The sequence below is a fragment of the Odontesthes bonariensis genome, chromosome 13, assembly GCF_027942865.1.
Source record: "Odontesthes bonariensis isolate fOdoBon6 chromosome 13, fOdoBon6.hap1, whole genome shotgun sequence".
In the NCBI taxonomy this organism is placed as follows: Eukaryota; Metazoa; Chordata; class Actinopteri; order Atheriniformes; family Atherinopsidae; genus Odontesthes; species Odontesthes bonariensis.
In genome coordinates this window covers 38,483,393-38,498,481 of record NC_134518.1, presented here as the reverse complement: position 1 = coordinate 38,498,481, position 15,089 = coordinate 38,483,393, and the positions used below count along the sequence as shown (strand labels likewise).

General features: G+C 48.9%; 1 protein-coding gene across 2 annotated transcripts in view; it reads right to left on the bottom strand.

The window, feature by feature from the left end:
* Nucleotides 1-15,089, bottom strand: part of b4galt1l (DP-Gal:betaGlcNAc beta 1,4- galactosyltransferase, polypeptide 1, like) — a 41,628-nt gene that overhangs the window by 1,892 nt on the left and 24,647 nt on the right. For both annotated transcript variants that reach the window (XM_075482053.1, XM_075482052.1), the window contains exons 4-6: nucleotides 14,249-14,436; nucleotides 772-894; nucleotides 395-499 (exon numbers count right to left, since the gene is read on the bottom strand). In XM_075482053.1, coding sequence (XP_075338168.1) covers nucleotides 395-499; nucleotides 772-894; nucleotides 14,249-14,436 — 416 coding nt within the window. The remainder of the gene's footprint in view (nucleotides 1-394; nucleotides 500-771; nucleotides 895-14,248; nucleotides 14,437-15,089) is intronic.

Sequence of the window (15,089 nt, the reverse complement as noted above, 5' to 3'; positions counted from 1 at the left end):
GAACCGTCAGAACCAGCAGAACCAGCAGAACCAGCACAGATGAATCCATCCATCAGGTCTCTGCTGGGTCCTAAAAATGATGGAAGTTCATTAAGATTAAATTAGGAAAACAAGTTTGAGTTCTTTGAGGAGCTCACAGATCCGGTAAATCACCTTATTCATACCTGTACCTGTGTGTGCACGTGTGTGTGTGTGCATGTGTGTGTATGTGTGTGTATGTGCATGTGTGTGTGTGTGTGCACGTGTGTGTGTGTGTGTGTGTGTGTGTGTGTGCGCACGTGTGTGTGGGTGTGTGTGTATGTGTGTGTATGTGCATGTGTGTGTGTGGGTGTGTGTGCATGTGTGTGTGTACGTGTGTGTGGGTGTGTGCATGTGTGTGTGCGCACGTGTGCACCTCTGGGGGTTGGGGTCGTTCTGCTTGTCCCGGTCGTGTCGGATCATGCGACACTTCCCGACCTCCCCGCTCGGTCTGGAGATGGTCATCCCTCTGAAGGCCAACCTGGGAACAGAACCAGAGACATGAAGACCAGCCTGACCTCTCAGAGGACCAGGACCAGAACCAGGACCAGGACCAGGACCAGAACCAGGACCAGAACCAGGACCAGGACCAGGACCAGAACCAGAACCAGAACCAGGACCAGGACCAGAACCAGAACCAGGACCAGGACCAGGACCAGAACCAGAACCAGGACCAGCACCAGGACCAGAACCAGGACCAGGACCAGGACCAGGACCAGGACCAGCACCAGAAAACCAGAACAACAAACACACCTGTTGTAGATGTCGTCGTCCTCGCCGCCCCAGCCCCAGTAGTTGTTGGGGAAGCCGTTGATCTTCAGGTACTGCTCTTTACTCATCGAGGACACGCCCCCAAAGTACTGATTGTAGGGTAACCTGCAGGGGGACACAGAGGCCGTTTCTCAATATACGTTCTTGTCCGTACTTGTGTTCTTGTGTTCTTGTGAAACGTCATCAGTCGCAGCCCAAGTCCCAATACACAAGTTCGCATTTCGCCGAGAACGGTGAAAGTTCCCGGATGTGTTCTCGACACGCCCATTTTACCGAGGATGCATCGGTAGCTAACTTGTGCTAACTTGTCAGCGCAAATATCCCACAATGCACTGCGCTCCTACCCGAGCCGAAATCAACAGGCTGAAGCTGATTTCATTTTAGCTCTAAACTCTTTAAATATATCACTTTATCCACGTTTAAAACATTTTGAGGCGAGAAAGTAGCCCTTTAGATCCCGATTTTATCGTTAATTTGTCTTAATACCAGCTATTTACAATTTTGTTCGGAAGAATTCTGCGCCTCAAACTTGTCACACACACACACACACATTAGAGCGAGAGAGAGAGCACTTGGATGAAAAAGCCCAGCTTAATCAGAGCAGGCTGCCTCGGGTGCGAAGAACGCATCGTCTCAAAACTGAAAACGGAGCATGTGTACTTGTGATCTCCCGAGTTCATTCTTCCGAGGTTGACTAGCAAGAACATTCTCCTCAAGAACACAAGTCTGTTCTTTGCATTCTTGGTATTGAGTTCACCAGAGTTCACATGATGATGTCACTTCCTGTTTGCTCAAATGGAAAGGAAGTGACATCATCGTGATGTTAATCCCATGAAACCCAACCAACACAGTCAGACTTTCCCACTAATGCAGGGATCTTATCCAACCCTAACCCTGTTCAGCGGGATCTTATCCAACCCTAACCCTGTTCAGCGGGATCTTATCCAACCCTAACCCTGTTCAACGGGATCTTATCCAACCCTAACCCTGTTCAAGGGGATCTTATCCAACCCTAACCCTGTTCAAAGGGATCTTATCCAACCCTAACCCTGTTCAGCAGGATCTTATCCAACCCTAACCCTGTTCAACGGGAACTTATCCAACCCTAACTCTGTTCAGCGGGATCTTATCCAACCCTAACCCTGTTCAACGGGATCTTATCCAACCCTAACCCTGTTCAACGGGATCTTATCCAACCCTAACCCTGTTCAAAGGGATCTTATCCAACCCTAACCCTGTTCAGCGGGATCTTATCCAACCCTAACCCTGTTCAAAGGGATCTTATCCAACCCTAAGCCTGTTCAAGAGGATCTTATCCAACCCTAACCCTGTTCAAAGGGATCTTATCCAACCCTAACCCTGTTCAAAGGGATCTTATCCAACCCTAACCCTGTTCAAAGGGATCTTATCCAACCCTAACCCTGTTCAACGGGATCTTATCCAACCCTAACCCTGTTCAAAGGGATCTTATCCAACACTAACCCTGTTCAACGGGATCTTATCCAACCCTAACCCTGTTCAGCGGGATCTTATCCAACCCTAACCCTGTTCAGCGGGATCTTATCCAACCCTAACCCTGTTAAGCGGGATCTTATCCAACCCTAACCCTGTTCAACGGAATCTTATCCAACCCTAACCCTGTTCAACGGGATCTTATCCAACCCTAACCCTGTTAAAAGGGATCTTATCCAACCCTAACCCTGTTCAGCGGGATCTTATCCAACCCTAACCCTGTTCAGCGGGATCTTATCCAACCCTAACCCTGTTCAGCGGGATCTTATCCAACCCTAACCCTGTTCAGCGGGATCTTATCCAACCCTAACCCTGTTCAAAGGGATCTTATCCAACCCTAACCCTGTTGAGCGGGATCTTATCCAACCCTAACCCTGTTCAGCGGGATCTTATCCAACCCTAACCCTGTTCAGCGGGATCTTATCCAACCCTAACCCTGTTCAGCGGGATCTTATCCAACCCTAACCCTGTTCAACGGGATCTTATCCAACCCTAACCCTGTTCAACGGGATCTTATCCAACCCTAACCCTGTTAAAAGGGATCTTATCCAACCCTAACCCTGTTCAACGGGATCTTATCCAACCCTAACCCTGTTCAAAGGGATCTTATCCAACCCTAACCCTGTTCAGCGGGATCTTATCCAACCCTAACCCTGTTCAGCGGGATCTTATCCAACCCTAACCCTGTTCAAAGGGATCTTATCCAACCCTAACCCTGTTCAAAGGGATCTTATCCAACCCTAACCCTGTTCAAGAGGATCTTATCCAACCCTAACCCTGTTCAAGAGGATCTTATCCAACCCTAACCCTGTTCAACGGGATCTTATCCAACCCTAACCCTGTTCAAGGGGATCTTATCCAACCCTAACCCTGTTCAGCGGGATCTTATCCAACCCTAACCCTGTTCAACGGGATCTTATCCAACCCTAACACTGTTCAGCGGGATCTTATCCAACCCTAACCCTGTTCAAAGGGATCTTATCCAACCCTAACCCTGTTCAGCGGGATCTTATCCAACCCTAACCCTGTTCAAAGGGATCTTATCCAACCCTAACCCTGTTCAGCGGGATCTTATCCAACCCTAACCCTGTTCAGCGGGATCTTATCCAACCCTAACCCTGTTTAAAGGGATCTTATCCAACCCTAACCCTGTTCAAAGGGATCTTATCCAACCCTAACCCTGTTCAAAGGGATCTTATCCAACCCTAACCCTGTTCAGCGGGATCTTATCCAACCCTAACCCTGTTCAGCGGGATCTTATCCAACCCTAACCCGGTTCAAAGGGATCTTATCCAACCCTAAGCCTGTTCAAGAGGATCTTATCCAACCCTAACCCTGTTCAGCAGGATCTTATCCAACCCTAACCCTGTTCAAAGGGATCTTATCCAACCCTAACCCTGTTCAAAGGGATCTTATCCAACCCTAAGCCTGTTCAAGAGGATCTTATCCAACCCTAACCCTGTTCAGCGGGATCTTATCCAACCCTAACCCTGTTCAGCGGGATCTTATCCAACCCTAACCCTGTTCAGCGGGATCTTATCCAACCCTAACCCTGTTCAGCGGGATCTTATCCAACCCTAACCCTGTTCAAAGGGATCTTATCCAACCCTAAGCCTGTTCAAGAGGATCTTATCCAACCCTAACCCTGTTCAAAGGGATCTTATCCAACCCTAACCCTGTTCAGCGGGATCTTATCCAACCCTAACCCTGTTCAGCGGGATCTTATCCAACCCTAACCCTGTTCAGCGGGATCTTATCCAACCCTAACCCTGTTCAGCGGGATCTTATCCAACCCTAACCCTGTTCAGCGGGATCTTATCCAACCCTAACCCTGTTCAACGGGATCTTATCCAACCCTAACCCTGTTCAACGGGAACTTATCCAACCCTAACCCTGTTCAAAGGGATCTTATCCAACCCTAACCCTGTTCAGCGGGATCTTATCCAACCCTAACCCTGTTCAGCGGGATCTTATCCAACCCTAAGCCTGTTCAAGAGGATCTTATCCAACCCTAACCCTGTTCAGCGGGATCTTATCCAACCCTAACCCTGTTCAGCGGGATCTTATCCAACCCTAACCCTGTTCAGCGGGATCTTATCCAACCCTAACCCTGTTCAGCGGGATCTTATCCAACCCTAACCCTGTTCAAAGGGATCTTATCCAACCCTAACTCTGTTCAACGGGATCTTATCCAACCCTAACCCTGTTCAGCGGGATCTTATCCAACCCTAACCCTGTTCAACGGGAACTTATCCAACCCTAACTCTGTTCAGCGGGATCTTATCCAACCCTAACCCTGTTCAACGGGATCTTATCCAACCCTAACCCTGTTCAACGGGATCTTATCCAACCCTAACCCTGTTCAAAGGGATCTTATCCAACCCTAACCCTGTTCAGCGGGATCTTATCCAACCCTAACCCTGTTCAAAGGGATCTTATCCAACCCTAAGCCTGTTCAAGAGGATCTTATCCAACCCTAACCCTGTTCAAAGGGATCTTATCCAACCCTAACCCTGTTCAAAGGGATCTTATCCAACCCTAACCCTGTTCAGCGGGATCTTATCCAACCCTAACCCTGTTCAGCGGGATCTTATCCAACCCTAACCCTGTTCAAAGGGATCTTATCCAACCCTAACCCTGTTCAAAGGGATCTTATCCAACCCTAACCCTGTTCAGCGGGATCTTATCCAACCCTAACCCTGTTCAGCGGGATCTTATCCAACCCTAACCCTGTTCAGCGGGATCTTATCCAACCCTAACCCTGTTCAACGGGATCTTATCCAACCCTAACCCTGTTCAAAGGGATCTTATCCAACCCTAACCCTGTTCAGCGGGATCTTATCCAACCCTAACCCTGTTCAGCGGGATCTTATCCAACCCTAACCCTGTTCAAAGGGATCTTATCCAACCCTAACCCTGTTCAAAGGGATCTTATCCAACCCTAACCCTGTTCAAGAGGATCTTATCCAACCCTAACCCTGTTCAACGGGATCTTATCCAACCCTAACCCTGTTCAAGGGGATCTTATCCAACCCTAACCCTGTTCAGCGGGATCTTATCCAACCCTAACCCTGTTCAACGGGATCTTATCCAACCCTAACACTGTTCAGCGGGATCTTATCCAACCCTAACCCTGTTCAAAGGGATCTTATCCAACCCTAACCCTGTTCAGCGGGATCTTATCCAACCCTAACCCTGTTCAAAGGGATCTTATCCAACCCTAACCCTGTTCAGCGGGATCTTATCCAACCCTAACCCTGTTCAGCGGGATCTTATCCAACCCTAACCCTGTTTAAAGGGATCTTATCCAACCCTAACCCTGTTCAGCGGGATCTTATCCAACCCTAACCCTGTTCAAAGGGATCTTATCCAACCCTAACCCTGTTCAGCGGGATCTTATCCAACCCTAACCCTGTTCAGCGGGATCTTATCCAACCCTAACCCGGTTCAAAGGGATCTTATCCAACCCTAAGCCTGTTCAAGAGGATCTTATCCAACCCTAACCCTGTTCAGCAGGATCTTATCCAACCCTAACCCTGTTCAAAGGGATCTTATCCAACCCTAACCCTGTTCAAAGGGATCTTATCCAACCCTAAGCCTGTTCAAGAGGATCTTATCCAACCCTAACCCTGTTCAGCGGGATCTTATCCAACCCTAACCCTGTTCAAAGGGATCTTATCCAACCCTAACCCTGTTCAGCGGGATCTTATCCAACCCTAACCCTGTTCAGCGGGATCTTATCCAACCCTAACCCTGTTCAGCGGGATCTTATCCAACCCTAACCCTGTTCAAAGGGATCTTATCCAACCCTAAGCCTGTTCAAGAGGATCTTATCCAACCCTAACCCTGTTCAAAGGGATCTTATCCAACCCTAACCCTGTTCAGCGGGATCTTATCCAACCCTAACCCTGTTCAGCGGGATCTTATCCAACCCTAACCCTGTTCAGCGGGATCTTATCCAACCCTAACCCTGTTCAGCGGGATCTTATCCAACCCTAACCCTGTTCAGCGGGATCTTATCCAACCCTAACCCTGTTCAAAGGGATCTTATCCAACCCTAACCCTGTTCAGCGGGATCTTATCCAACCCTAACCCTGTTCAGCGGGATCTTATCCAACCCTAACCCTGTTCAAAGGGATCTTATCCAACCCTAAGCCTGTTCAAGAGGATCTTATCCAACCCTAACCCTGTTCAAAGGGATCTTATCCAACCCTAACCCTGTTCAGCGGGATCTTATCCAACCCTAACCCTGTTCAGCGGGATCTTATCCAACCCTAAGCCTGTTCAAGAGGATCTTATCCAACCCTAACCCTGTTCAGCGGGATCTTATCCAACCCTAACCCTGTTCAGCGGGATCTTATCCAACCCTAACCCTGTTCAGCGGGATCTTATCCAACCCTAACCCCGTTCAAAGGGATCTTATCCAACCCTAACTCTGTTCAACGGGATCTTATCCAACCCTAACCCTGTTCAGCGGGATCTTATCCAACCCTAACCCTGTTCAACGGGAACTTATCCAACCCTAACTCTGTTCAGCGGGATCTTATCCAACCCTAACCCTGTTCAACGGGATCTTATCCAACCCTAACCCTGTTCAACGGGATCTTATCCAACCCTAACCCTGTTCAAAGGGATCTTATCCAACCCTAACCCTGTTCAGCGGGATCTTATCCAACCCTAACCCTGTTCAAAGGGATCTTATCCAACCCTAAGCCTGTTCAAGAGGATCTTATCCAACCCTAACCCTGTTCAAAGGGATCTTATCCAACCCTAACCCTGTTCAAAGGGATCTTATCCAACCCTAACCCTGTTCAAAGGGATCTTATCCAACCCTAACCCTGTTCAAAGGGATCTTATCCAACCCTAACCCTGTTCAAAGGGATCTTATCCAACCCTAACCCTGTTCAAAGGGATCTTATCCAACCCTAACCCTGTTCAGCGGGATCTTATCCAACCCTAACCCTGTTCAGCGGGATCTTATCCAACCCTAACCCTGTTCAGCGGGATCTTATCCAACCCTAACCCTGTTCAACGGGATCTTATCCAACCCTAACCCTGTTCAAAGGGATCTTATCCAACCCTAACCCTGTTCAGCGGGATCTTATCCAACCCTAACCCTGTTCAACGGGATCTTATCCAACCCTAACCCTGTTCAAAGGGATCTTATCCAACACTAACCCTGTTCAACGGGATCTTATCCAACCCTAACCCTGTTCAGCGGGATCTTATCCAACCCTAACCCTGTTCAGCGGGATCTTATCCAACCCTAACCCTGTTCAACGGGAACTTATCCAACCCTAACCCTGTTCAAAGGGATCTTATCCAACCCTAACCCTGTTCAGCGGGATCTTATCCAACCCTAACCCTGTTCAAAGGGATCTTATCCAACCCTAAGCCTGTTCAAGAGGATCTTATCCAACCCTAACCCTGTTCAAAGGGATCTTATCCAACCCTAACCCTGTTCAGCGGGATCTTATCCAACCCTAACCCTGTTCAGCGGGATCTTATCCAACCCTAACCCTGTTCAGCGGGATCTTATCCAACCCTAACCCTGTTCAAAGGGATCTTATCCAACCCTAACTCTGTTCAACGGGATCTTATCCAACCCTAACCCTGTTCAGCGGGATCTTATCCAACCCTAACCCTGTTCAACGGGAACTTATCCAACCCTAACTCTGTTCAGCGGGATCTTATCCAACCCTAACCCTGTTCAACGGGATCTTATCCAACCCTAACCCTGTTCAACGGGATCTTATCCAACCCTAACCCTGTTCAAAGGGATCTTATCCAACCCTAACCCTGTTCAGCGGGATCTTATCCAACCCTAACCCTGTTCAAAGGGATCTTATCCAACCCTAAGCCTGTTCAAGAGGATCTTATCCAACCCTAACCCTGTTCAAAGGGATCTTATCCAACCCTAACCCTGTTCAAAGGGATCTTATCCAACCCTAACCCTGTTCAGCGGGATCTTATCCAACCCTAACCCTGTTCAGCGGGATCTTATCCAACCCTAACCCTGTTCAAAGGGATCTTATCCAACCCTAACCCTGTTCAAAGGGATCTTATCCAACCCTAACCCTGTTCAGCGGGATCTTATCCAACCCTAACCCTGTTCAGCGGGATCTTATCCAACCCTAACCCTGTTCAGCGGGATCTTATCCAACCCTAACCCTGTTCAACGGGATCTTATCCAACCCTAACCCTGTTCAAAGGGATCTTATCCAACCCTAACCCTGTTCAGCGGGATCTTATCCAACCCTAACCCTGTTCAGCGGGATCTTATCCAACCCTAACCCTGTTCAAAGGGATCTTATCCAACCCTAACCCTGTTCAAAGGGATCTTATCCAACCCTAACCCTGTTCAAGAGGATCTTATCCAACCCTAACCCTGTTCAACGGGATCTTATCCAACCCTAACCCTGTTCAAGGGGATCTTATCCAACCCTAACCCTGTTCAGCGGGATCTTATCCAACCCTAACCCTGTTCAACGGGATCTTATCCAACCCTAACACTGTTCAGCGGGATCTTATCCAACCCTAACCCTGTTCAAAGGGATCTTATCCAACCCTAACCCTGTTCAGCGGGATCTTATCCAACCCTAACCCTGTTCAAAGGGATCTTATCCAACCCTAACCCTGTTCAGCGGGATCTTATCCAACCCTAACCCTGTTCAGCGGGATCTTATCCAACCCTAACCCTGTTTAAAGGGATCTTATCCAACCCTAACCCTGTTCAGCGGGATCTTATCCAACCCTAACCCTGTTCAAAGGGATCTTATCCAACCCTAACCCTGTTCAGCGGGATCTTATCCAACCCTAACCCTGTTCAGCGGGATCTTATCCAACCCTAACCCGGTTCAAAGGGATCTTATCCAACCCTAAGCCTGTTCAAGAGGATCTTATCCAACCCTAACCCTGTTCAGCAGGATCTTATCCAACCCTAACCCTGTTCAAAGGGATCTTATCCAACCCTAACCCTGTTCAAAGGGATCTTATCCAACCCTAAGCCTGTTCAAGAGGATCTTATCCAACCCTAACCCTGTTCAGCGGGATCTTATCCAACCCTAACCCTGTTCAAAGGGATCTTATCCAACCCTAACCCTGTTCAGCGGGATCTTATCCAACCCTAACCCTGTTCAGCGGGATCTTATCCAACCCTAACCCTGTTCAGCGGGATCTTATCCAACCCTAACCCTGTTCAAAGGGATCTTATCCAACCCTAAGCCTGTTCAAGAGGATCTTATCCAACCCTAACCCTGTTCAAAGGGATCTTATCCAACCCTAACCCTGTTCAGCGGGATCTTATCCAACCCTAACCCTGTTCAGCGGGATCTTATCCAACCCTAACCCTGTTCAGCGGGATCTTATCCAACCCTAACCCTGTTCAGCGGGATCTTATCCAACCCTAACCCTGTTCAGCGGGATCTTATCCAACCCTAACCCTGTTCAAAGGGATCTTATCCAACCCTAACCCTGTTCAGCGGGATCTTATCCAACCCTAACCCTGTTCAGCGGGATCTTATCCAACCCTAACCCTGTTCAAAGGGATCTTATCCAACCCTAAGCCTGTTCAAGAGGATCTTATCCAACCCTAACCCTGTTCAAAGGGATCTTATCCAACCCTAACCCTGTTCAGCGGGATCTTATCCAACCCTAACCCTGTTCAGCGGGATCTTATCCAACCCTAAGCCTGTTCAAGAGGATCTTATCCAACCCTAACCCTGTTCAGCGGGATCTTATCCAACCCTAACCCTGTTCAGCGGGATCTTATCCAACCCTAACCCTGTTCAGCGGGATCTTATCCAACCCTAACCCCGTTCAAAGGGATCTTATCCAACCCTAACTCTGTTCAACGGGATCTTATCCAACCCTAACCCTGTTCAGCGGGATCTTATCCAACCCTAACCCTGTTCAACGGGAACTTATCCAACCCTAACTCTGTTCAGCGGGATCTTATCCAACCCTAACCCTGTTCAACGGGATCTTATCCAACCCTAACCCTGTTCAACGGGATCTTATCCAACCCTAACCCTGTTCAAAGGGATCTTATCCAACCCTAACCCTGTTCAGCGGGATCTTATCCAACCCTAACCCTGTTCAAAGGGATCTTATCCAACCCTAAGCCTGTTCAAGAGGATCTTATCCAACCCTAACCCTGTTCAAAGGGATCTTATCCAACCCTAACCCTGTTCAAAGGGATCTTATCCAACCCTAACCCTGTTCAAAGGGATCTTATCCAACCCTAACCCTGTTCAAAGGGATCTTATCCAACCCTAACCCTGTTCAAAGGGATCTTATCCAACCCTAACCCTGTTCAAAGGGATCTTATCCAACCCTAACCCTGTTCAGCGGGATCTTATCCAACCCTAACCCTGTTCAGCGGGATCTTATCCAACCCTAACCCTGTTCAGCGGGATCTTATCCAACCCTAACCCTGTTCAACGGGATCTTATCCAACCCTAACCCTGTTCAAAGGGATCTTATCCAACCCTAACCCTGTTCAGCGGGATCTTATCCAACCCTAACCCTGTTCAACGGGATCTTATCCAACCCTAACCCTGTTCAAAGGGATCTTATCCAACACTAACCCTGTTCAACGGGATCTTATCCAACCCTAACCCTGTTCAGCGGGATCTTATCCAACCCTAACCCTGTTCAGCGGGATCTTATCCAACCCTAACCCTGTTCAACGGGAACTTATCCAACCCTAACCCTGTTCAAAGGGATCTTATCCAACCCTAACCCTGTTCAGCGGGATCTTATCCAACCCTAACCCTGTTCAAAGGGATCTTATCCAACCCTAAGCCTGTTCAAGAGGATCTTATCCAACCCTAACCCTGTTCAAAGGGATCTTATCCAACCCTAACCCTGTTCAAAGGGATCTTATCCAACCCTAACCCTGTTCAAAGGGATCTTATCCAACCCTAACCCTGTTCAACGGGATCTTATCCAACCCTAACCCTGTTCAACGGGATCTTATCCAACCCTAACCCTGTTCAACGGGATCTTATCCAACCCTAACCCTGTTCAACGGGATCTTATCCAACCCTAACCCTGTTCAAAGGGATCTTATCCAACACTAACCCTGTTCAACGGGATCTTATCCAACCCTAACCCTGTTCAGCGGGATCTTATCCAACCCTAACCCTGTTCAGCGGGATCTTATCCAACCCTAACCCTGTTCAGCGGGATCTTATCCAACCCTAAGCCTGTTCAAAGGGATCTTATCCAACCCTAACCCTGTTCAGCGGGATCTTATCCAACCCTAAGCCTGTTCAGCGGGATCTTATCCAACAGGATTATTTCACATGTCACACTGACATGTTGCTGATCCTGACAGGATCCCAGAGACCCTCAGGTCCACGAGGACAAACTGTTCTCGAGGCATTCACAGAAAAACAGGAAGCGACTCATCAAGCTGTCGGGTTGTTGCTGACAGGAAGCACAGCTGCTGCTCTGTGAGTGAAACAGGAAGTGAAAGCCTTAGAACATGACATCTCTTCCTCTGTGGTGTCTCTGTCAGCACTTCCTCAAGTGGCTCCGCCTCCGTCGTCCCCAGATGTTCATGAGTTGTGAACACCAATGATAGCGCAGACTGAACCGAGCCTGGGTCAGAACACCAGGCTGTCAGGATCCCAACCAGTTTACTGGATTATCTTTGTCTAAACTTCAAGATTACTCAAAGGACAAATGATTAGAAGAAGAATACAAAGTGAGTCATCATGGTCCGATTCTGACCCCATCGATCCGATTCTGACCCCCATCGGTCCGATTCTGACCCCATCGATCCGATTCTGACCCCCATCGATCCGATTCTAATCCAATCGATCCGATTCTGACCCCCATCGGTCCGATTCTAATCCAATCGGTCCGATTCTGACCCCCATCGATCCGATTCTAATCCAATCGGTCCGATTGGATTAGAATCTGACCCCCATCGATTGGATTCTAATCCAATCGGTCCGATTCTAATCCAATCGGTCCGATTCTGACCCCAACGGTCCGATTCTGACCCCAACGGTCCGATTCTGACCCCATCGATCGGATTCTAATCCAAACGGTCCGATTCTGACCCCATCGATCGGATTCTAATCCAATCGGTCCGATTCTAACCCCAACGGTCCGATTCTGACCCCATCGATCGGATTCTAATCCAATCGGTCCGATTCTAACCCCAACGGTCCGATTCTGACCCCCATCGATCCGATTCTAATCCAATCGGTCCGATTCTTAACCCAACGGTCCGATTCTGACCCCCATCGATCCGATTCTAATCCAATCGGTCCGATTCTAACCCCAACGGTCCGATTCTAATCCAATCGGTCCGATTCTAAACCCAACGGTCCGATTCTAACCCCATCGGTCCGATTCTAAACCCAACGGTCCGATTCTGACCCCAACGGTCCGATTCTGACCCCAACGGTCCGATTCTAAACCCAACGGTCCGATTCTAATCCAATCGGTCCGATTCTGACCCCAACGGTCCGATTCTAAACCCAACGGTCCGATTCTAACCCCATCGGTCCGATTCTAAACCCAACGGTCCGATTCTGACCCCAACGGTCCGATTCTGACCCCAACGGTCCGATTCTAAACCCAACGGTCCGATTCTAATCCAATCGGTCCGATTCTAACCCCAACGGTCCGATTCTGACCCCCATCGATCCGATTCTAATCCAATCGGTCCGATTCTAACCCCAACAGTCCGATTCTAACCCCAACGGTCCGATTCTAACCCCAACGGTCCGATTCTAACCCCAACGCTCCGATTCTGACCCCCATCGGTCCGATTCTAATCCAATCGGTCCGATTCTAACCCCAACGGTCCGATTCTAACCCCAACGGTCCGATTCTAATCCAATCGGTCCGATTCTAACCCCAACGGTCCGATTCTGACCCCCATCGATCCGATTCTAATCCAATCGGTCCGATTCTAATCCAATCGGTCCGATTCTAATCCAATCGGTCCGATTCTAACCCCAACGGTCCGATTCTAATCCAATCGGTCCGATTCTAACCCCAACGGTCCGATTCTAATCCAATCGGTCCGATTCTAACCCCAACGGTCCGATTCTAACCCCAACGGTCCGATTCTAATCCAATCGGTCCGATTCTAACCCCAACGGTCCGATTCTGACCCCCATCGATCCGATTCAAATCGGTCCGATTCTAACCCCAACGGTCCGATTCTAATCCAATCGGTCTGATTCTAAACCCAACGGTCCGATTCTAACCCCAACGGTCCGATTCTAATCCAATCGGTCCGATTCTAATCCAATCGGTCCGATTCTAACCCCAACGGTCCGATTCTAATCCAATCGGTCCGATTCTAACCCCAACGGTCCGATTCTAAACCCAACGGTCCGATTCTAATCCAATCGGTCCGATTCTAACCCCAACAGTCCGATTCTAACCCCAACGGTCCGATTCTAATCCAATCGGTCCGATTCTAACCCCAACGGTCCGATTCTAACCCCAACGGTCCGATTCTAATCCAATCGGTCCGATTCTAACCCCAACGGTCCGATTCTAATCCAATCGGTCCGATTCTAACCCCAACGGTCCGATTCTAATCCAATCGGTCCGATTCTAACCCCAACGGTCCGATTCTAAACCCAACGGTCCGATTCTAATCCAATCGGTCCGATTCTAATCCAATCGGTCCGATTCTAATCCAATCGATCCGATTCTAACCCCATCTGTAGTACGACACTTTATTCATGTTATTTTACTATAATTGTAGAAACATGACGACAACAATCACACCTTCCACGGAAACCGACCCCAGAGGCACCGACTGTCCTCCACCTGTTTTGTCCCACTTCTGTTGTGATGTCGGGTATTAGTTTGGGACATTGGATTGTGTCCAATGGCTGGAATAGTTTTGTTGGCCATCTTTTTCTTGGTGAACCTGTCGCATCGGACCGCCTCCACAGGGGTGACTCACCTGAAGCCGAACTTGTCCATGGACACGGACAGGTGTCTGGGCTGGCTGAAGCACCTGTAGATGTTGCGGTCGTCCATGGGGATGAGGTCCACGTCGCTGAAGACGAAGCAGTCGTAGTCGTACTCCTTCAGGGCCTCCGTGTAGCCCACGTTGAGCAGCTTGGCCCGGTTGAAGACCTCATCGCCGTCCTGACACACACACACCAGACATGTTCATAAGTCCTTTTTTCCAAGTCTCAAGTCTTTATGTTCGAGTCCAAGTCAAGTCTCAAGTCTTTGTGTTCGAGTCCAAGTCAAGTCTCAAGCCTTTGTGTTCGAGTCCAAGTCAAGTCTCAAGTCTTTGAGGGCCGCTTTATTTTTTAAACCCCAGCCAACTAGCCGGACTACCTTCATCAACACCAAAACGAGGCTGGAACTCTGCTCACAGGACGCAGCAGGGGGTAAGAAGATGTTCAGAAATGATGTTGCTGATATGGGATGTTACACAGCTTCATGTCAGAAGAGGCGAACTGTCCCTTTAAAGAGGCGAACTGTCCCTTTAAGTGCGACCCGAGTCCCATCTCTGACACACACACGGCTCAAGCTGTGGTTCTGACCTGTGGAATATCTGATTGGTCGTCGGGATGCGACAGTCTTGTTTCTGAATGTCCGCCTGCGGTCAGTTAGTTCAGGTCAGGGGTCAACACACCAAAGCAGTTCAACTCGTTGGTAATCACATGATATACACGGTGTTCTGCCTCATCACATGATCAGCCCTCAACCAATCCCAGGAGCCCTTTGACTGCTGTGAAATCTGTGAGGCTGCAGCAGGTAAACAGACAGCAAACACCTGAGCCTGCAGC